The 23,995-nt window shown below is 40.2% G+C and overlaps 2 protein-coding genes across 6 annotated transcripts in view; both read left to right on the top strand.

The window, feature by feature from the left end:
• Window positions 1-11,373, top strand: part of mcoln2 (mucolipin TRP cation channel 2) — a 29,681-nt gene extending 18,308 nt beyond the window's left edge. For all 4 annotated transcript variants that reach the window (XM_084066956.1, XM_084066955.1, XM_084066954.1 and 1 more), the window contains 3 exons: window positions 3,689-3,895; window positions 5,317-5,450; window positions 10,484-11,373. In XM_084066956.1, coding sequence (XP_083923082.1) covers window positions 3,689-3,895; window positions 5,317-5,450; window positions 10,484-10,520 — 378 coding nt within the window. In that variant the 3' untranslated portion in view covers window positions 10,521-11,373. The remainder of the gene's footprint in view (window positions 1-3,688; window positions 3,896-5,316; window positions 5,451-10,483) is intronic.
• Window positions 11,374-14,028: 2,655 nt separating this feature from the next.
• On the top strand, window positions 14,029-23,515 carry lpar3 (lysophosphatidic acid receptor 3). Of its 2 annotated transcripts, XR_014601443.1 has the most exons (4): window positions 14,029-14,166; window positions 15,587-16,344; window positions 21,412-22,242; window positions 22,372-23,515. XR_014601443.1 is itself a non-coding variant. In XM_084066606.1 (3 exons), exons 2-3 carry the CDS (start codon window positions 15,600-15,602, stop codon window positions 21,738-21,740), a joined length of 1,074 nt encoding a protein of 357 aa, XP_083922732.1. In that variant the 5' UTR covers window positions 14,029-14,166; window positions 15,587-15,599; the 3' UTR covers window positions 21,741-23,515. The 2 variants fall into 2 exon arrangements, 1 of the variants encoding a protein (XP_083922732.1); XM_084066606.1 differs by having other exon boundaries at window positions 21,412-23,515.
• Window positions 23,516-23,995: the final 480 nt, after the last annotated feature.

The following is a 23,995-nucleotide window of genomic DNA, read 5'->3' as shown; positions in this document are numbered from 1 at the left end:
CAAACCATAACCAAAGCAAAACAGAGGCCCCCTGTGGATTCACTACTGTACATTTATTTCTATGGATCAGGCAGAAGTTGTGAATGTGTGCGACCTTGTGAAAAAATATATGTCAAGTACTGTGCATGTGAACTGTTCTGTCCTTTGCAAATGCAATAAATTGTAATTTGTAACATTAAAAACCCAATTATCGAGCATAGGAAGGTGGTACCAGTGGAAGCCTCATGGTTGGAGAATAGTTGACGTGTGACCTTAATGTCATCAGTCCAACTCAACAACTCTGCAAGAAGATCTAGGTACAGGAAGTGAGGGAAAAAAAAGAACTCTAATCACCCTTAGAGTGCCCTACAGTGAGCCCAGCCCTCCAGTAGTTCTTATGGAATTACTAAGCATCCAGTAGTTGTAGTGAGCATTTCAATTCACAGGTATGCATGTTTGTAACTGCATATTTAGACATAATTGTTTCCCTGATTGAAGAAAGGCCAAGGGATTCTGTGTTATAATGGAAAGGTATTAGCAGAGAAACCAGTTGGACTGAATGAATGAAAATTGTCCATGTCTAGTTACGTTTTGTGACCCTTACTGTACCTGCCTGGTTTATGGGATTATTAGACACAGTTTAATTTACAAATATCATCATACAGTACTACATACACTGTACCAATAATAATGAGCATGTTCTAGGTATAGCTTCGGTTACAGTATAAAGTACATACAGTAACAATAAAACGTACACAGTTCTTGTCCATTCTGGAAAAATAAGGAACAAATAGAATTGGAATTCTGTCTCCTTGGGAAAATATCACCCTGTCCCTCACCTCATCTATACAATATTTAATCTTTAAAACTTAGTCATTGATAGGAGAGCCTTTCTCAGCCTAGGGCCTTTCAAATCTTACCAACAATCATTTGGGGGAATTCTCCAGCAATGACTTCTACTCTTGCCTGCATTTTGTCACATTTTGTCCACATTTCAATCTTTAGCCACAGTGGGGCAGTGTTTGTGCATGTTGATTGTCCAATTGCAGTCTCAGACTGGCCACCCTCCCTGAATCCCTAAAAAGCTAAATATCAGGAGGCAAGTATGTTGGTGTTTTATCTGTCTTTGCTTGTTAAGATAAATTATTTACGGAAGTCCAGAATGCAATGGGAGTCCAAACAAGGCTGTGCTGGTCATGAAAACAGATTTTAGCCCGATTGACTTCACTGTAGTAGGCCTACTGTGAGATATGACTGCTCAGTGGCCAACTGGAGTTTGTTGATTGTCTTAAGATAACATTTAAAATGATTATCCAAACACAACAGTGACTACTTTTCTCTGATACCAGTTTATGCAAGAACCATGTGTGCATGATGTATCGGACATAATTTATATGAAAGTTTTGATGACAAGTGTATACACTGATTGCATCTTACCCACATTTTGCATTTGTAAATAGTGTTCACTTTAGACATGTAAACATTACAGACAGCTGCACATGAGGGTTAAAGGGATATTTCACTTTCAAACATGTTTGGGGTCATTTTAACGTCTACTCAGGAGGAGCTTGTGAGCACCCCAGACAGTTGCTTGATTCAGTGTTTAGATATTTGATTTTTGATTTTATCATACGTATAAGTACATATCCTATACAAACCCATTGTAACTTCAAACTCCATTTTAACCATGATAGATTAATTGAAAACACTGAATACTAATACTACCTAATTCTAATACGTGAGGGGGCCACGTTTCTTTCATCCCCCCCCAAAAAAAATAAATAAATGAATGTACAATGTAATTGAAAAAACACCCCTCACGTATTAGAAGTCACCAGAACCAACGACGAGTGTTTTCGATGAATCTATCATGGTTAAAATGGAGTTTGAAGTTACAATGGGTTTGAATAGGAAGTGGGCGTGTCAGATAAAATGAATATCAACTAGAAAAAGTGCTCCTCGGAGCACAGGTCTCCGCCAGGTCAGGTACGTTATTCTGGCCTTCTGGTGGCGCTATAATAGGCTTATGTGAAAAGGGTGCCATTTATTCTTAGGTCTTTCACGGCAATCAGACACTGCATTCATGATTTGAGGCATTTTGTTCCAAAAACGTGTTTTGCTAAATTAGACCTGCTGGTGGCGCTATAACAGGCCAATGTGAAAAGGGTGGCATTTCTTCCTTGGCCTAGTGGGAATGTGCGTGTGAAATTCCACGGAAATCGCAAGCTGCGTGCATAGTTTGAGGCTTTTTGTTCAAAACGGACCAATCCTGCAAACTTTGGAAGCCAACCATAGGCAATGAGGATGGAATATGGGAAATCGGACAGATCCGTGTTGATCACATGACTATAGAGATACTGTGTACCGATTTGCATGACGTTTGGATAAAATCTGTAGGAGTAATGTAAAAAAATGGGTTTTGCACAAATTGGCCTCCTGGTGGCGCTATAACAGGCCCATGTGAAAAAATTGGGCGAACGGGCCAACGGTGCCAGAGATTAGCTGGTAACACACAGACAGGACGGACGGACACACACACACACACACACACACACACACACACACACACACACACACACACACACACACACACACACACACACACACACACACACGGACGGACGGACGGACGGACGGACGGACGGACGGACGGACGGACGGACGGACGGGGTGGAAAACATACTCTCTCGCCATGCCTTTCGGCCTGGCGGAGACAAATATCTAAATACTGAATCAAGCAACTTAAAAACTTCCAGGGGTGATCACAAAAGCCAGAGTAAACGTTAAAATGACCTGTTTGAAAGTTAAATGTCCCCTTAAGGGAAGCTTACTTTCTCAGAATTCTACAATTGGATGAAAAAAACGTTTAATAAATGTCATAAATCCAAATTGCATTATCAACGTATAGTACATGCCAAGCTGACATAATTTAAATTGCCTGGGGCCCGAGCCTGGCCACACGCTGCATCAAGTAGTACAACTATCCAGTTTCTATTCCTAGTCAAGTGTATCTAACACTACAGTCTGTCCTGTAGTGGTCACGACACAATTATTTTGTGGTGAATGGGGGGAGTCCCTTGTAAAGTGAGCTCTTCAGAAGGGAATGTTTCCAGCTTGCTCTGTGTGTGCGGCACTGTGCGCGTGTTTGTGTATGTGTTTATCGAAGGGAATAAACAGAGGATGTTCCAGGGCTTGCCATCCCACACGTCCTCCATACCGTCTGAGCGGGATGTTGTGTTTAGATCTTATCATCGTCACGATCTGGGTTTGGGTTCTCCCTCTATATTTTTTTCCCCCTCCTCTCAGTATTTCTGTCCGTCTCTTAATTTTTTTTTTGCTTCATTCATTTTGAACATTTTTAACACATTCATGTTCCACACCTTTTTATAATATACCCCCCAGCCCCCCCCCCCCCCCCCCCCCCCACACACTTTCTGTTCACTTCACTATAGGACTATAGGGAAAAAATACCCAATATAGACAATTAGACATGCATGTTACCTGGAAAAAAAATCTGCTTAAAAAGACATGCAATCCAAAAGGGTTTTAACTCCAAAATAAATGTAATGTTTCTTTCTCTCTCCCTCCATGTATGTCCTTCTTTTTCTTTCTTTCTTACCATGTCCATCTGTCTTTTTTGCCTCTCCCTCCACCTCTCCTCTTTTCTCTTCCATTAATCCATCCACCCCCACCCACCCCTCGCTCCCAGTTTGAGGGCCTGAGCCGCGTGGCAGAGTGCCTGTTCTCTCTGGTGAATGGTGACGACATGTTTACCACCTTCGCCCAGCTGAAGGACAAGAACACGTTGGTGTGGGTCTTTAGCCGTGTCTACCTCTACTCCTTCATCTCCCTCTTCATCTACATGGTGCTGTCGCTCTTCATTGCAATCATCACTGACGCTTACGAGACCATCAAGGTACTTGTATGTGAGTTTGAGTGTCCATAATCGGCAGAGGCAATCATTGTTCTCAATGATGTTGGTGAAGGCAGAACCTAGGGCTGGGCAATTAAACAAATATATGTAGAAACCGATATTTAGAACCAGTAACCGACTTATAACCAAATAATCGAGAAGCAAGGTATTTTTTAAGTACATATTCTTTCTTATTTATCAATGTATCGACATGAAAAAAATCGAATTTTTGAAGTCTCTCCAAAACCCAAACTAGTGAAAATAGCTAATCTACAAGCTCACAACGTGCTGCGATGCGACACGTAGCTTGTAGATCTGCTATTTTCACCACTACTTTTTCTAATTTATGGAATTTATTAGATTTTCTTCTGTTTATTTTTTTAATTATTTAGCAAAATCTTTGAATTTGTTTATGAAAGTGTGAATTATTTAAAAAAAAAAAATCCTTTGAAATAATAATAATTAAAAACTAAATGCAGAAAAACTAAAAGATAAAGGGGCATTTGCTCGCGATCCATAAAAATCGGTCCGCAACCCATAAATGGGCCCCGATCCAGTTTTTGGGAACCACTGATCTTATCTATCTAGTGTCTCCAGGGGAGATGCTTAGATGTCTAGTCCCTGTGACGATATACTGTATCACAATGATACAATATACAGTAATCTGTAAAACCATTGTTTTGGGCTGCAGTCAGTTCTGGGCCTTTAGAATTACCCTAAAAGAGTAGTTCACCCAAAAACAATATGAATTCGTTTTGGGCTGCAGTCAGTTCTGGGCCTTTAGAATTACCCTAAAAGAGTAGTTCACCCAAAAAATTACTTATTTTCGATCAATTACACACCCCATGAAGCCTTGATTTCTTGTTTTTGTCGCACTCCTAAGCGAATAATTTGATGACCGGCAGAAAGATGCTAATGTCTCTGGTAGGAGACTCCGCCGGTCATCAAATTATTGGCTTAGGAATACGACAAAAAAAAAAGAAATCTCCATGAATTCAATGTTTCATGGGGTGTGTAATTGATAGAATATAAGTTATTTTTTGGGTGAACTACTCTAACCACTTGAACCTATTCTGGGGGTGAATATTCTGCGTCACAATGCGTTGTGAGCTTGTAGATGGATTATTTTTGTCAAAGGGATTTGGCGTAGAGAGAAATACTTGCAGACCTATTATAGAGCCCTGAGGGACTCCGGTCAACTAAGTATATTGTGTTTAAGTGGTTAATTGGCGCCAGTGAGTATCCTCATATGTTTTTAACTCTCTCTACTATGTTATAAGTGTAGACATTAAGAGAACGAGTCTAGACTCATCTCCATTATCCATCTCAGAATTGGGGGTTGGACACTTGGTTTTGCCCAGTTAATTTTATTTCATTATGCTTTTAAATGTTGTTGTTTTTTTCCACCTTGACTTTGCTGACAGAATTACCAGATGAATGGATTCCCAATGACAGACCTGCAGAAGTTCCTTTTAGAGCAGAAAGATTTTCCTGTTGCGGAGGAGGGCAGCCAGACAGACATCAATGTGGGATACTCAACATTCTGTTGTTGCAGACGGTATGGTGCTGTTACAGGAATCTTATCATAACGCTACATTTTTTAAAAGCTTTATGTTAAAAAATTGTATGTAGGCATGTGTGTAATAGGACCTGTTTTACATTCAGAGTTATTTCAACAGGAATTGTTGGGAACATCCATGTAGTCGCTGGTGCAGGACCAAACAATTAAAGAATAAAATAAGTCTGCACAACAGCTGCTGCTCAGAAAGCTGTGAGCTTGTTTGCACATTAAACTTTCGCAACAGCAGCTGTTGGTGGACTTATTTTAGTTTTTTACATTCAGAGTTAAACATGTTTACACCTGGAAGCTGTCCAGTGCTCCATGTTTGGAACTTGAGCTGTTCTGCTGCAGGAGATGGGTATAAAAAGCCTTGCTCAAGAGCACAGAATTATTTTTGGGGGGACGGCAGAACATTATACAGATATTTTATGTCCAGACTATCCCAGTTGGTCTGGGGATCCAAACCACAAGCTTTCAAGTCACAACCCTGCTTCTCTGATCTTTAGTTTACTGTATTTATGGAACAATAATGTAAAGTTGCACTGTGGTAAGGTTACATTTTCTACCACTATTGTTCTATTCTATTACTAAGAACACAAGTTACAGTGTATTTAAATTGAAAACAAAACACCCAACAGGCACAACTGTGATGCGAGCCATCATTTCAATTACTCACCTTTCACATAGTTGTGCAAGAGGCTGCTACACCGTGAGTAAATTCCTTACTGTAGCCTTGTTATCACGTTGTGGAATGTTTGAACACGTTTTCCTTCATAAAATCCCATCTAATGGCTACTGAATTACAAGCTAGTATCACTGCAACTGATATGTTTATTATTATTATTAATGTGTTTTCCTGTCCCTGTCCAACAACATCACCACATACAAGAGTAACACAGTGGTATTTACACAGACATTACACATCAGTATTTTTCCAGTGTCAAACTCACTTTGCTTAATTGACAACTGATCGTTTAACACGCCTCCCTCCTTCCTCCACAGTCATACACGCGTGCGCTGCGTTTCACTACGCGTCCCCCACTGCTCATTCTTTTTCTATGAGTCAATCTGTTTCATCAGTGGGCAGCAGATCACAGTACAGTGGAGTTTCCTCCGCGCCGTGGTTTGGCCAGGCCCTATGTGGTCTGAGAGCAATGAAATTAGCGGTGGCAGCTATGCAGGCACACCCAGTGATGGGCTGATTACAGAGAGACTGAGGCTGTGCGCTGGGAAGAGCGTAGCCTTCCCTCGCTCCCTCTCCCTGCTTGCCTCCCTCTTGTTTGGTCCCTCTGTCTGTGCAGGCTCCCACATAAACTGGCCATGACCGGGATTGAGACTCCGTCAAATGAGCCAGAAAACATGTTGTGCATTGGGGAGTCAGGGGCAATGTTTGCAACGTAGGTCCCAGTGGTCTTTCTTGGTGACATGAAGTTCACTGTCACTCGCTTGCGTTAGCTTTACGCTCAGATGTATATATCAATCTCCTCTTTGTGAGTCTTTCTGTGAACTGGAGTAAGATTATTGAATGATATAGTACTGTAGAAAACCTGCAGTGGTACAATATAGTGTAGGCATACTGTACTGTAGCTGAGCCACAAGACGTGAGCTCTGACCTGGGCCAGGATTAGGATTAGGATGTAGTTCTCAATCCAAGCATGTAGCAGAAGTAGTAGTGGTACTAAAAACCTACCTTTACGTTAAGGCCTTTTCTTAGCTGTTTTGTCTTGTTCTTTTGGGTTTCATATTATCAGCCTTTAATTGCTCTTTCTTCATTATTAATTGTTGTAATCATGTGACCTATTGATTATATGTGTTGCTTCTATGTATGTTGTTTTAACCTGTGTGGTTATTATGCTGCCCTTTTATATGTAACCCTTGTAACCTTGTTTGGAAAAGCGCTATATAAATAAATTCATTATCATTATCATTATCATTAATAATAATAATAATAATAACAATAATAATCTTTATTGAGCACAACACTGGTTAGCCAGATATTGTCTCTACCATCTGAGGGGTGTACTGTGCTTACTATGTCAAGGCAGATGCATTCTGGGAAACGAGGAAAAAAAGAGGGAAAAAATACCTAATGGCCCGATTCTTTTTATGCCCCCATTTTAATGACGAGAAAGTTTGTGCCCGTCTTTTGACAAAAAAAAATCCAGTCTGAGTTTCTGAGCCCAAATTTAATAGACCATTCATATACTTGGAGCAAGACAATTGCCAATAGTTACGGTTCGGGTTGCACTGGTGAGCTTGTAGATGGAAGTATAAAATAATGCTGAAGTGGTTAAGGATCTGGTATATTGTTAGTGATTCAATGGAGTTGTAAGACCTTTCTTGGTTAGTTTTGAATTTGTGGCTTTAAATCTGTGGTCTTTCTTGTGTGATCAGAGGCCTTGATCAGATGATCACTGTTCTGCTTCCAATCTGAAGCCAAATAGGTTCCTGCTAGACCACTTTTCCTTCTTGGCTGTCAAAGTGTTTCGGAAAATGTGTTCTCAGTTACAGGGCCATTATGTAATAACTGTGTAAAGCAAACATCTCAATTGGATTTTCCTCTGTCCTGGAGATTAACTTAAAATGACGTGTGGCTTTTTCAGGATAAAGCGACTTCTTCCCATTAGAATTGCAGTCTTCAAGTTTCACAGATTTAGCAAATGCAGTAATTTGTCAATGTTTTGTTCCGGTCACGTTACATTTTCTGAAAGTATTTCACTTACTGAGCGCACACAAATGTGATCATCATTCTAGGTCATCATGTTAATGTGTTGTTGGATGAAATTTCATCTACATGCAATTAGCTATTTCCTACTGTGGTCTCCTTCCATTGTAGTAATTTCATTTATCTTGTTAAAAACAAGTTAAGTTTAGGTTTCACTGAGGTCTCACCATGCTGTTGGGTTTGATACTTTGTGCATTGCGACACGTTGTGAGCATGTAGATCGGCTATTTTCGAAGCATAAAACACTGTTAAAGTGGTTAAACAAATTTTTATGCTCCATTAACAAATGTTGTCTCCTCAAGGACACCTGGGGGTCCCCGGGCCACACTTTGAGAACAAGCGATGTTGAACTTTGGTAGAATCCTGGGCATGATTTAAGACCAACTTTTGATCACTTTATTTGTTGCTTCTGTGCTCTGTGATCGAGGAACTAAACCGTTCATTTTCATTTCATTGTGAAAGAGGTCTCCAAATAGTACCTTTATATATAGTACCTTTATTAGAAGGATAACCCCTTGAGATGTGTCATCTCGTTTTCGAGAGGGTCCTTATGACAAAAATACAGAAAGTACAATAGACAAAGCAATACAACAAATATATCCATGCATACTGTACATAAACAGGACAAAACAAACTTGACAAAACAAAACAAAAATTATACAGACAAAGAGGATTCTGACAATAAAAAACTAGTCCTGGTATGTACTGTAATTTGGAAGATTTAAGGCTATATTCATGTTCTATTGCCCTTGATGGGAGTTCTAGTCCTACAAAAATAGATACAGTAAGTCACCAATATCAGTGTAAAACGAGCACCGCCGATGTCAGAAATAAGCTGTAAAGATGTATGTATCAGTACTTGTTGAAATTCTGTGTCGTACAAGCTCCAGTCGTTTTTAGGAAAGAAATAAGACAGAAAACAGAAAAACAGGTCAGATATGTCAAAATGGTTAAAAAATAGCAGTGGAATGAGACGGTTAAAATGGCAGCAGATATAATACCCAGCTTATGCAACCAGCATCACTTTAAAGATAGTTGTTCCAGTTTGTGATATATTGTAAATGTAGTGGACTTGACAGAGGCAAAGAAGGAGTATTGTTAAACTGTGCTTTTACACTGTACTTGAAGGCAACATGTAAATATAGTGTAGGGCCTGGTTGTTTAGGAAAATGTCTAATGTATACGTTAGAGCTTTTTGAGAAAGTTGGTTAGGTTTGGCTTCCAGAGAGTGATTTGAAGGAACCTCAGACATCCTACATCCTGTTTGAAAACAGATCCGCTCATCATGGCGTACATTCACATCCCTAAACAGCTACAGTGATTTGTGGAAATAAGAGTATAAAACTTAGTTTACCATAGTTTAGAGTTGTAGTTTAGAGTGAATCCACCCCAACAGCTCAAAATGTGGTTATGGCAGATTCTAAAAGGTGATGGCAGATATGAGTATGAAGCAAGTTATTACAAAAGTAAAAAAAAGAAAAGAATGCATGGTCGGACAGCTTTCAATGACTAACAACCTCAGTCATATCTTAATGTAAACCAGGCACATACACTTACGGTTCCACTCGAAAGCAAACAGCCCAAAAACGAGAAAGTGTGCAATAAGGCTGTGACAAGGCTATCATTTTCAAAGTACTTGCTGCTGGGAATTATTCTATGGCATACACACACAGCCACCATGCAGAACTCCAGACCTTTTCCAACTTCTCTGTTTCTCTCAGCCCTTTTTTACTCAACACTCGTGTCAAACCTGTGGGTTGGGCAAGCCTATAAGTAAGCATGTGACTTGAATGATGTTGGTTCGAGTCCCAGATTGGTTTGCTGTCAATTATGTGCCTTTTTAAACACAAATTTTAATGCTGGATCAGCATTACCCAGGGAAATGGTAGAAGCTGTGGTTGTTCTGGGTAGATTCTAGGGGTGACTGTGTTTTCAACACATGAACCCTAGAATCCCTACTCTGGGGGCAAACATTCAGCAAAACCAAATGTCTTTGCCAAAAATAGCAGATCTACAAGCTTGCAACGCGTCGCACAGTTTGTAGATCTATTTTCGGCAAAGACATTTTGTGTAGAGGGAAAAAAGGGAGGGGACCAATTATAGACCCCTTGGCTTGGGGACCCCGGTCAACTAAGTATGTAGGGTTTTACTGTAACTGGAAATGTAAGGCAGAGTGTTACTGAGAAAAAGAATGTAAGCTCAGGCAACCTTGTGGAGAAATACATTTAATTCCTGAGTCATGTTCTATATATTATTATTTTCAAGTGCTATAACTACATTAAATGTGCTTGAATTACGTTGTCAGAGTTCCGGAAAATGACGACATCATTCTCATCAGCTGACAGAAGCCTGAAGATGGGCCAGAGGAGATGGCCAGGAGCGTGGGATTCTGAGAACAGGGATTCACACATTTAGGACGCCAGAATTCCGAAGGGGAAGAAGATCAAAGATCTCAACGGGAAAATACTGGATTTTAGATGTTAATGGTCCCTGGGAAGAGTTTGTTGTTCTGTGCTCTGTGTGGGAATGCATAGTTCAACATGAAATGCCTATGAGAGATGTTTGCCTCTCCATCTTAACAGAGCTGCTGCTTAAAAGCTGGGACCCAGAACTAGACAAGAAGGTTCCAAATGATGCCAGGTTTTAAATGATCTAATGGATTTCAGGGATCGTGTTAAGTTTACTGAGCCTATTTCCAGGCATGCACATGGAGGGAAGAGTTGAGGCTAATTTGTACTCTGTCTGCATCGCTTGTTGAAAATAACAGATTGTCGAGCTTGAAAATCTGTCATTTTAGACGAGCGATACCATCGCCAAGGAGTATAAATTAGGCATTAAGTGGCCATAAAGTGAGATTCTGATGTACTTCATGTGAATGCAATGTTTCTCAATTGAGTGTTAAATACGAAGCAAATGCCATGCACAACTATGCAAGATCATGAAAAACGAAATGTAATTTATTTTATAAATGCTTTGCAGATTTTCTTTTTAATGAAATAATGCACACATTAAAGAAAATCTGTCATTTGACCGATTACTGTCTTGCAGCTACTGCTAACTTCTAATATTGACATTTGAGTCAGATGTCTCATGTCTGATAGCAGGCCATCATAACTGCATTTACATAGTCAATATTGTTTCGGTAGGCCTGCAGTCTTTAACAAGCCTACTGTATGTATTCCACAAAGTAAAACATACATATCCGTCTCTGGGCAGGATCTTGGGCCAGTGGATGGCACTTGGGCACCAGGGCATGACAAATGGGTTATGATCATGGATGCACTTTATCATAATGACATCTCAGAGCGTGTCAGGCTAAGCTGACAAGCTGGGACACAGGAGTTTAACCAGAGAACAAGGAAGAACTGATTAACTTTTCACACTTACTCTGTGTGTGTGTGTGTGTGTGTGTGTGTGTGTGTGTGTGTGTGTGTGTGTGTGTGTGTGTGTGTGTGTGTGTGTGTGTGTGTGTGTGTGTGTGTGTGTGTGTGTGTGTGTGTGTGTGTGTGTGTGTGTGTGTGTGTGTGTACATTCATGATCAATGCCCCCACACAATCAGTCCAAAGGGCAATCGGTGTCTTGATTCACAGGAATCAAGCTGGCACGTGTATTGGTGTGGTGGCAGCTAATATGTAAAAAGATACATTTGGATTATGATTATGGTAGCAATTAATATTTATTTTGTATTATTGCTGTTATTGATGGTGAAATTACGCTGCGCCTTGCTGCATCCCAAGAACATATACTTTTCAAGTAACCTTACTTTCCAAGATTGCCTACCTACCTACGTCAGGTTCAAGAACATCACAATGATTCATTTCGTGATGTCAGTTGATTTATAATTGCCTGAGGTGGAGGTGGTGGTTTCTCATGACATGTCTGAATGAGTCTCCTGTTGATTGCGTTTTGAATTTTGAGATGGGCCAAGAGATGCCTTTATTTTTTAGTTGGCGGACTATAGTCAAATCCATTTATTCACCCCTAGGGAGTCCTCATAGTTACTACAGAGGGGCTGCCAAATCTTTGTGTGATAGGAACTTTATAGGAACCCTAGCATCCCTATTCTGGGGGGGAACATTTGCAGAAAATAGCGTTAGAGTTCCATGCATTGTGAGCTTGTAGATCAGCTATTTTTGACAAAGAGGTTTGGTGTAGCGGGAAAAAGAGCAGACCAAGTACAGAGGCAGAGGTCAAGTTTACTAAATATTGAGGATTTATATCAGAAAATACACATGAACATGAATCCAACATATTAGTTAGAAAAGATGTGTAAACAAACTAACAAAAGCATTAATTTACACAACACTGATATTACTGTCAAATATGTCTATGAAGCTATATGAAATCTATGAAAAACTTAAAACGCAATTTTACACCATATAGCAAGGCATAGGGGTCCTGAACTCCTAATGCTATGGACCAGAGCTAGGGGTCCCTGCTTCAGTCTTCCAGTTTAGTAGACCTTGTATTGTGAATTTATACTTCCATGTTGTTCTCATGTCTTACTAAATAAAGTACATCAATCAATCAATCAATCAGCCTAATGGGGGAGTCCCCCATCTCTCCAGCTCTTTACTTGGCTAGCAAATTACATTTTCAGATCGGTATACCAATTTCATCCAATCAGAACAGAGAACTGATACAGGATAAATGTGAAATAGTAAGTGATGGAACAAAGAAATGCAGACAATATTGGAATTGAGAGAAACTATCAAATAGAAGCTGATTGAATGTGCTCTCTTCTTGATTGGATGAAATTCCCACCTGTTTATTTTCTGTTATTTAAAAGGCTAGAGTGATGGGGAAACCCCCGTAAAAGAACACAATGATTACTTTCACAATATATTTCAGTTTTTAACAAAAAAATGTTTGTAAAAATAAAATAAAATAATAAATAATCACGTGCAGCACCTTTATGTTAGAAATCTTAGGATCAATTTATTTGGTAAAGATACTCTGAGAGTACAAATCTCTTCAGATTTTTTAATTCTGGATTTGACATGTATTTTAGTTTTCAGATAGATAATTGGAGCCATAGGCTATTGCTGAATCTATATGACAGAGCTTAAGAGCTAACTAGTAGAACTACAAGCAGCAGCAATAGCCAGGGGCCTCTTCATGCGGTCAACCAGCACGCAGATAGAGACGGTGAGGAATTCACTGCAGTAGCACGTTCAGGTATGCAGTGGTGGTATGTACAGTAAGTACTCACATGTTTTACTTAAATAAAAGTATCAATACTGCAATGTATAGAAGTACTCTGTTACTTATAAAAGTATGTCAATCAAAATAAAATAAAATAAAATAAAACCAAAAGTAAAACTTTTAAAAGTACTCAATATGCAGAATGACACATTTCACAGGTTTCGAATGTATAAAAGGTATTTTAAAAAATATTTTGAAAATAGCAGATCTACAAGCTCACAATATATGCATTGCATCGCGACGCATTGTGAGCTTAGATCGTCTCTTTTCAAATGGTCGAAATGCATAAGGGCTGAAGTGGGTAATGTATGTTTTGTAATAATCAATATCTACAAAGTAAACTAAAGTTTTCAAATTGTAGTGGAGTAAAAGTAGGCTATAACGTTTTCCTCTGAGATGTAGTTGAGCAGAAGTAAAAGTGCTGAAAATTGGAAATACTCCAGTAAAGTAAAAAAAAAAACTCAAAATTGTACTTATAAGAACAGTAGGCTACTTGAGTAAATTTACTTAGTTACTTTACACCACTGCTGCAGCAGCACGTTCAGATATGACATTCCGTGACAGACACACGCCCTCAACGTCACTTGAACAAACCCCAAAGTTCTTTTTTCCCCCCTCCTCCCCGTCGTCGTTACTTCACTCACTTCACTCACTCACTGCTGTTTGTTCCCTTGAGAAAGTGTCTCCTCCGACAGAAAGAATGCAACAGAAACACTGAATATAACACACGGCCGGAATGAACCACTTCTTCTATTGACACAACGAACGCTTCTTCTGCCACAGGTAAGATTTACCTGCTTAAATGATGAGGTGACATTTGTTTCTATTAACAGTATAATAACCCATATTCTAATGTGCGATTGCGATTGTGTTTGTGTTTTTATTTTTTGCGCGTGTGTAAAGAAAGTAGGTTTATTTGTCTAGACTGTTACATTTTTTGTGTGCCATGTTTTGTGTATCAAGACTATCATAGATGTATTTAATCGATTTTGACATTTTTATATCTATCATAGATACAAAAATGTCATAATCGATCAAATACATGATCCAAAGCTAGTAGGCCTATCATAATGTAGTATTTGGAAAAAATATATATTCTACCATCATGGCTATTCTCTAATATTTCTTTACTACTGGTGAAACAAACCACAAGATTGTAATAGCCTGCTTAACAAATATTTGATGCCAAGGACCCCCTTAGAACGGGGACCATTTAATGCCAGCTGGACCCCCAGAGAAGATTTTTGTTTTTAGATTATATTTAGTATAGAATTATTCAGCTGTCTATATCCTCTATGTTATAGCCTGATGGGGAGGCAACAGTGGGGAGAGTAAAACCTATGATCTGAAGAGTAATTATTTCTACATTTTCCACATTGGGCTAACTTGGTGAAATAATAGTGGATTTGGCTGGGGAGTGGGGACCCCCTGTAACCAACTCAAGGACCCATGCAGGTTCCCCAGACCCCACTGCAAGAACTGGGCTAGATAACTAAATAAACTTGTATTCCCTACATATTTATTTTTCTCTGGTTTAGTAAGTATATCATGAATGATTTATAGACCGTGATCTATATCAAAGAATAAGACAAATCAATTGATTAGTCTTATTCTGTAACTATCAGAGTCTATAAATCATTCATGCATCTGCTTTTTTTCTTCTGATTAAATCACTCTCACTGCACTTGTTTTATTTTAGTCAAACTTGCATCTCGCTGACCTCATGTACTAATGAGAAGCTTTTGTGTTTTAACTTTTAACCTCTGAGCAGCTGCTTCCAGTAAAGGATTTCCTTGACATGTGATAAACTGCCCTTTTAAGCCGAGTCATTTAATCTTCCCCCAGTCCAGAAGTTATTTGGCCTTGGAAAATTGGCATCTTAAGATACAGTTTATTAAGACTGTTTTGATCTTGAATTTTCATCACACACATCTCATTATGGTGTAATAATGGATAGAAATCCTCATGTGAACTGCTGTGACATGTATCCCTGCATTTAGTAGGCTACTATGTAGGCTACTATGTTACAATTATGAATAATTGTTAAAATAATGCCATTGACAGAAAAACATTTTTAACAAAATTTGAATAATATTCCAAACCAAATGTTTGTGGCCCCCAGATCTCCTCAATATAATAATAGTAAAAGCTGGTCTGTAACCGTAACTTCAAACAAGTCATTTTTGTTTTGTCCTCACCACAGACTTCTCATCAAGATGGCCAAGAGGAACGAGTGTCACTATGATGAGCTCATGGGCTTCTTCTACAACAACAGCGTGGGACCACGTAAAGACGAATGGGTCTCCACTCAGCTCACCCTGGTCCAAGTGGTGGGCTCTCTAGCCTGCTGTTTCATCCTATTGTCCAACGCCATGGTCATAGCTGCTGTCATCACTAACAAGAGGTTCCACTACCCGTTCTACTATCTCCTCGCCAACCTCGCCGCCTCAGACTTTCTCGCCGGGATCGCGTACGTGTACCTCATGTTCAACACCGGAGACGTGTCGCGGGAACTGACGGTTAACGGATACTTCTTCCGCCAGGGGCTTCTGGACACCAGCCTCTCGGCCTCGTTGGCCAACCTGCTGGTGATCGCCCTGGAGCGATACATCTCCGTCATGAACTGGAAGGTCCACAGCAACCTGACGAAGAGGCGGGTGACCTTGCTGATTGTGCTGGTGTGGGCCATCTCCATCTTCATGGGCACGGTGCCCAGCCTGGGCTGGAACTGTATCTGCAACCTGGACAACTGCTCCAAGCTGGCTCCTATCTTCAGGAGGAGCTACCTGATCTTCTGGTCACTGTCCAACTTGATGCTGTTCCTGGTGATGGTGTGCATCTACGTGAGGATCTACACCTACGTGAAGAGAAAGACGTCGATGCTGACGCCGCACACCAGTGGCTCTATAAACCGCAAAAGGACCCCCATAAAGCTCATTAAGACAGTCATGGTGGTTCTTGGTAGGTGTCCTTTATACACTGTTTAGCTAGTATTCGCTGTTATGCACAGACATTCTTATAGAAACTAATTGGTGCATGCTGGTAGATAACCAGATAGTGAGTAGACTATAATTGCAGCATCCCCTGGTTTTTCCTGTCTCTCTGTCTATAGCCTAAAGCAAAAAATGGCACAAAAAACGAAATGACGTGGTTGCTGTTTTATCATATCAGGGTGAAGGGCATGTGCAAGCCGATCAATTTACAATCTAGGCATTTAGCAGATGCTCTTAATCCAGAGCGACTTACAGTAAGCAAGGAAAACACAAGGTTATTCATGAATGCATAGAAATAATAATCTAGGATCATAGGTAAACTAAGAACTTATCATCAGTCTAAACAGTATAATATTTAAAAAAATCTATAATATGTACATTGAAACTATACACACTATAGATCACATATAGTCCCAACAGCTTACTGAGTTACTGTGGTTTACTGATAGGGAGAATAATATGCAAAGCACAGTGCTGTATTCAAGCCGTTCTTATAACTTATGATTTACGGAGAGGAGAGACTGAAGAGAGATTCACCGCAAGCAAGGATTGCAGAGTACCAGGGTGGGTGTAGAACACCAGAGGCACCTGGTGCATTGTGTTATCGTGCCACTACAATTTACTGTACTGTTATTTAATTATTCATGGCTTCACACGTATGGCAACTTTCCCCAATCCGTGCCAGTTAGAATGAGGCATTCTTTACTGGAAAAAGGGAATTATTTATTTATTTAATTATTATTATTTACAACTTACATACAGTACAATTAGATACAAATATATACCCTGGGTTCTGTCATTTTGGGTAGGTGTAAAATACATGTTGATATCGTCACTCTTGACGCAATATCCTGATTAGACCCCCACGTTTCACATAGCTCTACAAGTCAGAGGAATTTGATCACTGCCTTCCCCCGCTCGACCACTCTTTTACGATCCTCCAGATAGCAAAGATCACAGAAGAGCACCGTGAGATGTGTATTGCCTTTGTTTAGTGTAGTCCCTCTGTCACATAGTGCAGGGGTTCTCAACCTTTTCAGGCCGTGACCCCCAAAGATGATCATATTTGAACAAGCACTTGGAATTGTAGGAGTTGAGGCACTACGTTTTGTTTGACTCAGATAAATATTGTGAAAATAGCAGATCTGCGTTGGGAGGTGTTGGGAGCTTGGCTATTTCCTTGCCTCTTTTTGCCTCTTTCTTAAATTATTTGACAAATTTGGCCAATGTTTGATCAGTTCTTTTTTATAGTACAGTTTGTTGATTACTTTTGATGCAGTAATGGTCTTTTTCTTTTCTTTCTTTTTGAGGTATTAAAAAGGTCTTAAAAAGTCCTTAAATTATCACTTCACTGTCATCTGGGGACCCCCCCAAAATCATGTGGGGGTCCCCACCCACGGTTTGAGAACCACTGACATAGTGGACTGTTCTTGTTCGTTGTCTCGGTGCTTGCCTGGCTGGGTGGATAGATATGGAGCGTAGGAGCTGTCTGTCTCTGTGCGTCTCTCAGCCTGCTGTGTAATTATCTCTTCCTGCAAGGACACACTGCCCTGGCCTGCGAGGCATACCGGCCGCACCGCATGGAGTCTGCACAGACTGCGGCCTCCAGTAGAGAACCCCCACCCCACCCCCCAAGGAGAACCTATACTTGCGGGCTGCAATTGCTTTCAGATGCCCCATTGTCCCTTGAAATGTTAAACTGTTATTGCTTCAGTGTCCTCCTCAAATTTCTAGCAGAGATTGTTGTGGCGCTATTGTCGTGACAAAGGTTCATCCACCATGTATAGTGTTTCATTGTATTTTCCTGGTGACAGCAGGAGTTAGTTGTCCTTCATTGATCCCTGGACGCTGTGGCTATTTGCATTGTTATTGAATCAGAGTAATGAATTAATTCCTCTGAGTAAATAGAAAATAGAGTTAACTTATACACTGTACATGGAAGCCACACCTTGTTGTCATACTGAATGAATGATAACCAGACAAAAACAGAAATTGGCCACCTGGAAATGTGAAAGCATGATGCCACAAAGAAAGTGGAATATGCAAGGGAGAAAGGAGAAGAACCTGAAAAAAATCATTTGAGTTGTAATAAGGAATAATTTGGGAATACGATTGTTCCTGATCTCCTTAAATTAAACTAAGCAGGGGAAGTGATTAAGTCATGTTTAAGTTGACATCTGTTCAGACAGAGACTGTAACTGGACAGACCAGTTCAGACTCCTTTGAATCTTTGAATCGAGTGATAAGTGGAAGATTAAAGGAATTATGAGATAGATATTTTGGGCATGGAAAGGGGAAGAATTGTGGGCAGCCAGTGACAGGTGATAACAGTTACTGTGTATGTCCTTTATTTTACAATAATAATAGATATCCTGGAAGTAAAACTGTTTAGTTTAAGCTGATATCTTAAACAAATTATTAAAATGACTAATGTCTAACAAAATATTTTGAATAGATTGTATGATGATCCTATTATTCATGGGTCAGTGACAGTGTTTTGTTCCCCTTATATAGTGATTAAGCTGAAGAATATTACAGTAAATGCATGAAAGACACAGGCGTCTTGCTACACTTTGTAGGTCTTAAAAAATGCAGTTCTTGTAGATGAAATGCAAGCACTATGTTTTACAGAAAGCCTTTTGTGCAGCCACCTAACTAAAAGCACACATGTGCTAGAAACATGCTCCCAAAAAACCCAGATGTCTTTTTCTTTTTTTCTTTCCAAGATTACAGGGAAGGAAAGTGCACTTTAAAAAGGGGGAGTATGTCATAAACTGCCAGTGGAACCCCATTTGATGGGGTTTCACAAAATCTGCAGCAAATTTCTGCTTTCAGTTTTCACGATAGTAAAAAACAACAACAGTCTAGCATGCTTGTGTGTGTGTGTGTGTGTGTGTGTGTGTGTGTGTGTGTGTGCGTGTGTGTGTGTGTGTGTGTGTGTGTGTGTGTGTGTGTGTGTGTGTGTGTGTGTGTGTGTGTGTGTGTGTGTGTGTGTGTGTGTGTGTGTGTGTGCGTGCGCGTGCACGCAGTACAGTGCAGTGCACAAATACACATGTTTCAAGCTATTTCTCTGTATGGGGCTCTGTTGCTTGTTCTTTGAACAGAACTACAATTTGTTTAAAAGGAGGAAAGTGGAGCACACAGATCATTTTAATTGTTTTTTATTAACAACTTTCAACTCGGCGTCCCTATTTTGGGCAAGTCGTTATAACTTATTATAGGCGTAAATTTAGGAAAAATCAAAAACGTGAATAGCCGATCTACAAGCTCACAATGGTGAATAGCCGAGCTTGTAGATCGGCTATTTTTTAAATAGAATATGAAGTGGTTAACGATACAAATCAAAATTTCATACATTTACTTTCTATTAATAAAAGACAACCGAGATGGTTAACGTGCACCAATATTCTCTGTTTTCATGTATTTTTTATGAATGTGCTGTGTTGCTCTGTCTTTGGTCTTGAGTTGTTGTGAGAGTAATGGGGGGAGGCAGGCAGAGGTCACTTTGTATAAATTGTTTAAATTGTTTTTACAGTCAATGGGAAAAACACTGTTTTGTGGATGCACTGAAGCTGTTGCGCAGAGCAAGTAATGGCATGTTGGTACAAGCATCTAAATCTCCCTTTAGAATCGCTGTTTTGTGCCCAAACACGTATGCAACGGGTGACTGACTTGGCTGGTGGTTTCTGGCCTAACAGTACCTTGAGCTGGTATATATTATACAATTTAGGGATTAAGCAGACACTCTCAACCAGAGCGACTTTGAAAGTGCAAGATCAGAGTAAGTGGCATGAACCCTGGTCAACAATGACAGGCTAAATTGTCTAAAGTAAATAGAGTGCAAAGAAAACAGTTTAGTGCTACAAAGTAACTAGGAAACAAGATAAACATCAGACCCAGCATCTGTCTAAACAACATGGTTTATCAAACAGAGTGAGACATGCTTGCAGAAACTTTAACACTTCATTCCAACAAAAAAACAATAGTCACCTTGTGTTCTTTTAACCTGTAGCCACTTGTCCTAGAAATAGAGCCGTCTCATCATAAATTCCGATGAGGAGGTCATAACAGATTTATGTGCTTTTAGTTTTTAATAGAACCCTCATTAGATTCTAAGATGCAGTCATATGTTGTCAAATACCTGTCTCTATGACACAGAGTCTAAGACATAGATTGTTATGCTTAAACTAATGAAGCTCGAACATAGAGTCTATTTTGGAGCTTTGTTAGTTTAAGCATAACCATCAAATATTTCCTGACATGTAGTCATGCATCATTGCGTCATTCCACTGGCATCATTCCCCTGGCCTAGAGGAAAGAGAAACATGTTTGGAATCGCAAAACTCACTGGTATGAATCCTTGCATTGGCTGGGAAAATCAGGACAAGGAAAGTAAACAAGTAACCTAACTCTTCTTTCCTCAGTAGCTGCTGTCATGGTCCCCTTTGAGCAAGGCAGCTCCAGTGGAGCTGCTCATTGTCCACCAGTAGAAGCTTAGGGTGATGCTGTTGGGAGGCAGTTACGTGATGTACAGTAAATACTACTACTAAAAAGAGGGTTATGCATACTGTACATGCACAGGAACATCTTTCCTGTATAAATAGTGGTTGGGGAAAACAACACAGATTACAGAGAGTCCAATGTCTGTATTTCCTTGATAGTGATAGTGAGAGAGAGACAATAAGGCAGAAAGGCCACACCAATGCAACTCCTTTTAATTGCAACTACTTGCAACTCCTTGCAACTAATTGCAACCATTATCCCCAAATGGCACCGGTCTGCAACTGGTCAGTCCAGACTGCCGCAATTTCTTGCAAGTTGTTACTAGTTGTATTGTGTGGACTGGGCTGAAGAGATAAGAGGGGGTGGAGGGGGGGCGGTGACATGCAGCAAAGAGCCTCGGGTCGGATTGTAACCCTTGTCCAGCTGCGGGAAGGGCTATAGCCTTATTTATGTCTGTGGTATGCACTCTTATCAGATGAGCCACGCACACGCCCCAAACACACTTTTTAACTATTTGGTGTTTCTTTCCTAGGTGCCTTTGTGTTCTGCTGGACGCCTGGCCTGATCGTGTTGCTTCTAGACGGCTTAAACTGCGAGAAATGCAACGTCTTGAGCTTCAAGCGCTGGCTGCTGCTTCTGGCCGTGCTCAATTCCGTCATGAACCCGTGCATCTACTCCTACAAGGACGAGGAAATGTGGACCACCATCAAAAACCTCCTGTGCTGTATCGGCAATGGTACCCGGCGCCAGCGGTCGTCCAAGGCCAACGCCAGGCCGCTCAGCTCAGCTCAGGAGACGGGCACCAGCCAGCCTCCGTCTGAAGAGGCTAAGAGTGATGATCAGGATATGCTGAAGAGCTGAAATTTGGAATTGAAAATTCTTCAGAACTTTTTTACAAGAACCTTGTACAGAACTTAACATGAAATTCCAGTCCATACTGTGGGAGGACATCCTATCCTACTATCCTACTGTTAAATGAACAAAACTGTTAGTTTGTCCTCATCCATTCTTCTCCTCGGTGGGTTAACCAATCGATCTGAAATTGCACATGGGCATACATATGCAGGGTGTGAGGAAGCTGATTCTTCACATTTCCCAAATTGAAGCTGTTTATTAGTATTTTCACCACAGGCTATGGGATATGCAGGTGCGGTAGCTGTCCCTGCAGGCGGTCCCATAGCTCGGATGGATAGTGGGTGGAAATGGGGAAATGGACTAGTACATTATGAAGACATAGATGGACATGGACATGAGAGACAAGCCAAGAGGTACTGTTCCACCCCTTTATGTGGAGTCTCAATGGATGTGAAGGCTTGGAGGGACACTACCAGAGACTTGCCCAGAGTGCCGCACTGAACTTGAGGTGATGCACCCAAAAGGGGACAGGGATCTGCTAATTAAAAATGTTTTAACAGGATTTTTATTTTTTTAATTAACTATGTCCATTAATTTTCCTTTGTTCTGTTTTCTTTTGTGTATGTTTGTGTTCCAGTCCGCACAAATATGCCTGTAGTTTATTTGAACTTGGAGGAACGCCATGGTCTGATGACTGAAGAATGATTCTGATATGAAGTACGTACTGTAGTGGTGCAGTTCTCCTTTTTTTCTATCTTTTCTTCTTCTTTTTTCTTCACCTCAGACAACCAGGGTAAAATGACTCAACAAGCTCTGTCTTGTCTCTGATGTAAATCTTGTTGTACAATCCTCATTCTGCTACCTGTATAATATCCTAGCACTATTATGGACTAGATAATACATCTACCTTGAAGGCATGTGGCTAGTTATAGTCAGGTACTATAATTATACTAGGCTTACTTGATGGTGGGCAGTAGTTAATGCATTATTTAATGAATAATTCCTCATTTTACACAGACAGAATTATTCTGTCAGCTACTGTATTGTGTAGGTCTACTTGTGCGTCCTGTAAATTATTTTAATGTGTCATTGGGTCACAAGGATAGACTGCACGATCTGTGGTCTCAATTCAGCCTTGCAATCAAACACCACCATCTTGGTTTAGAGAACGTAAATGTTGCCCCTGAGGTGCAAACTACAGTTTGTAGTTTGTCAACTACAACTGAACAAATAATGCAAACTCTCAGCAGCAGCAGAGACTCTTTTGTCCAGGAAAACCTGTTCTCCCTGTGGAATTTTGTACACTTCCTCTCTGACCCACTCAGTGTAGCACTGACAAAACAGCTGCTCACCTGAGAGCACAAACTGTAAAAGGACATTATTGCAACACAGGAGTGAGTCCTCCTAAACGGCACGCCGTCTGCTGGAGCCGGACGTGACTGATACCGAACCCACCTACCTACCGTCAGCCGAAAGACACATGATGATGAATCATTTACTGGCTCAAATGACATGACAAACTTAACTTCTGCACATATTTATGCTTGTTTAACCACTCTTCCTGTAAAGGAAATGATTAATTTTGTCTTCCACAACATGATACTGTAGTGAAATGTTGGTATTTTGTCCATTATACATTTACAATAAGACCTGTATGGGCTTTTGTGGCCTGTGAAAACTACTCAATCTCCATAGTACTGTTAAAAAGAGAGCACTGGTATCAAAAAGTTAAACGATTCATTTTTTTTATTTCACCAATAAACAAATGTTTGGATACATGGCTTTTTTGTTGTTGTCAAATAGCAGTAATATATCATGAGTCTCTGTGTGTAAACAGGAAAGCATATGATGATGATGATGATGGGATTGCGATAACCGTAAGAGTGCACCACAGATGTAAACTGTACATTAACCACTATGCGATGTGTGGCTATTTACAATCTATGGCTTGCAAATTATACTCCCATAAACAGGAAGGGTACAATTGCCGAAGCACAAGTGATCTTTGACCACATGAGTTGGTCTCCCTCAAGGTATCGGATGAAGAGAAAATACAGTAGTATTTGTGTGTGTATATATACTGTATATGTGTGTGTGTGTGTGTGTGTGTGTGTGTGTGTGTGTGTGTGTGTGTGTGTGTGTGTGTGTGTGTGTGTATAAATGTCCTGGTACTCCTAGACAGCAAGTCCCACACCTTTGTGTGTCACAAAGTGTCACAACTGAAATACTGAGCTTTGGCAAATTATCTTAAATAGACTCAT

This window comes from Gymnoscopelus microlampas (assembly GCF_963454915.1).
Source record: "Gymnoscopelus microlampas genome assembly, chromosome: 9".
NCBI lineage: Eukaryota > Metazoa > Chordata > Actinopteri > Myctophiformes > Myctophidae > Gymnoscopelus > Gymnoscopelus microlampas.
Note: the sequence above shows the minus strand (reverse complement) of the source record. Positions and strands in the feature narration are given on the sequence as shown.

Coding starts and splice junctions, on each gene's coding strand:
- lpar3 (XM_084066606.1), top strand. CDS start 15,600: ATGGCCAAGAGGAACGAGTGTCACTATGATGAGCTCATGGGCTTCTTC. Junction 16,345..21,411: donor GACAGTCATGGTGGTTCTTG/GTAGGTGTCCTT, acceptor TTTCTTTCCTAG/GTGCCTTTGTGTTCTGCTGG.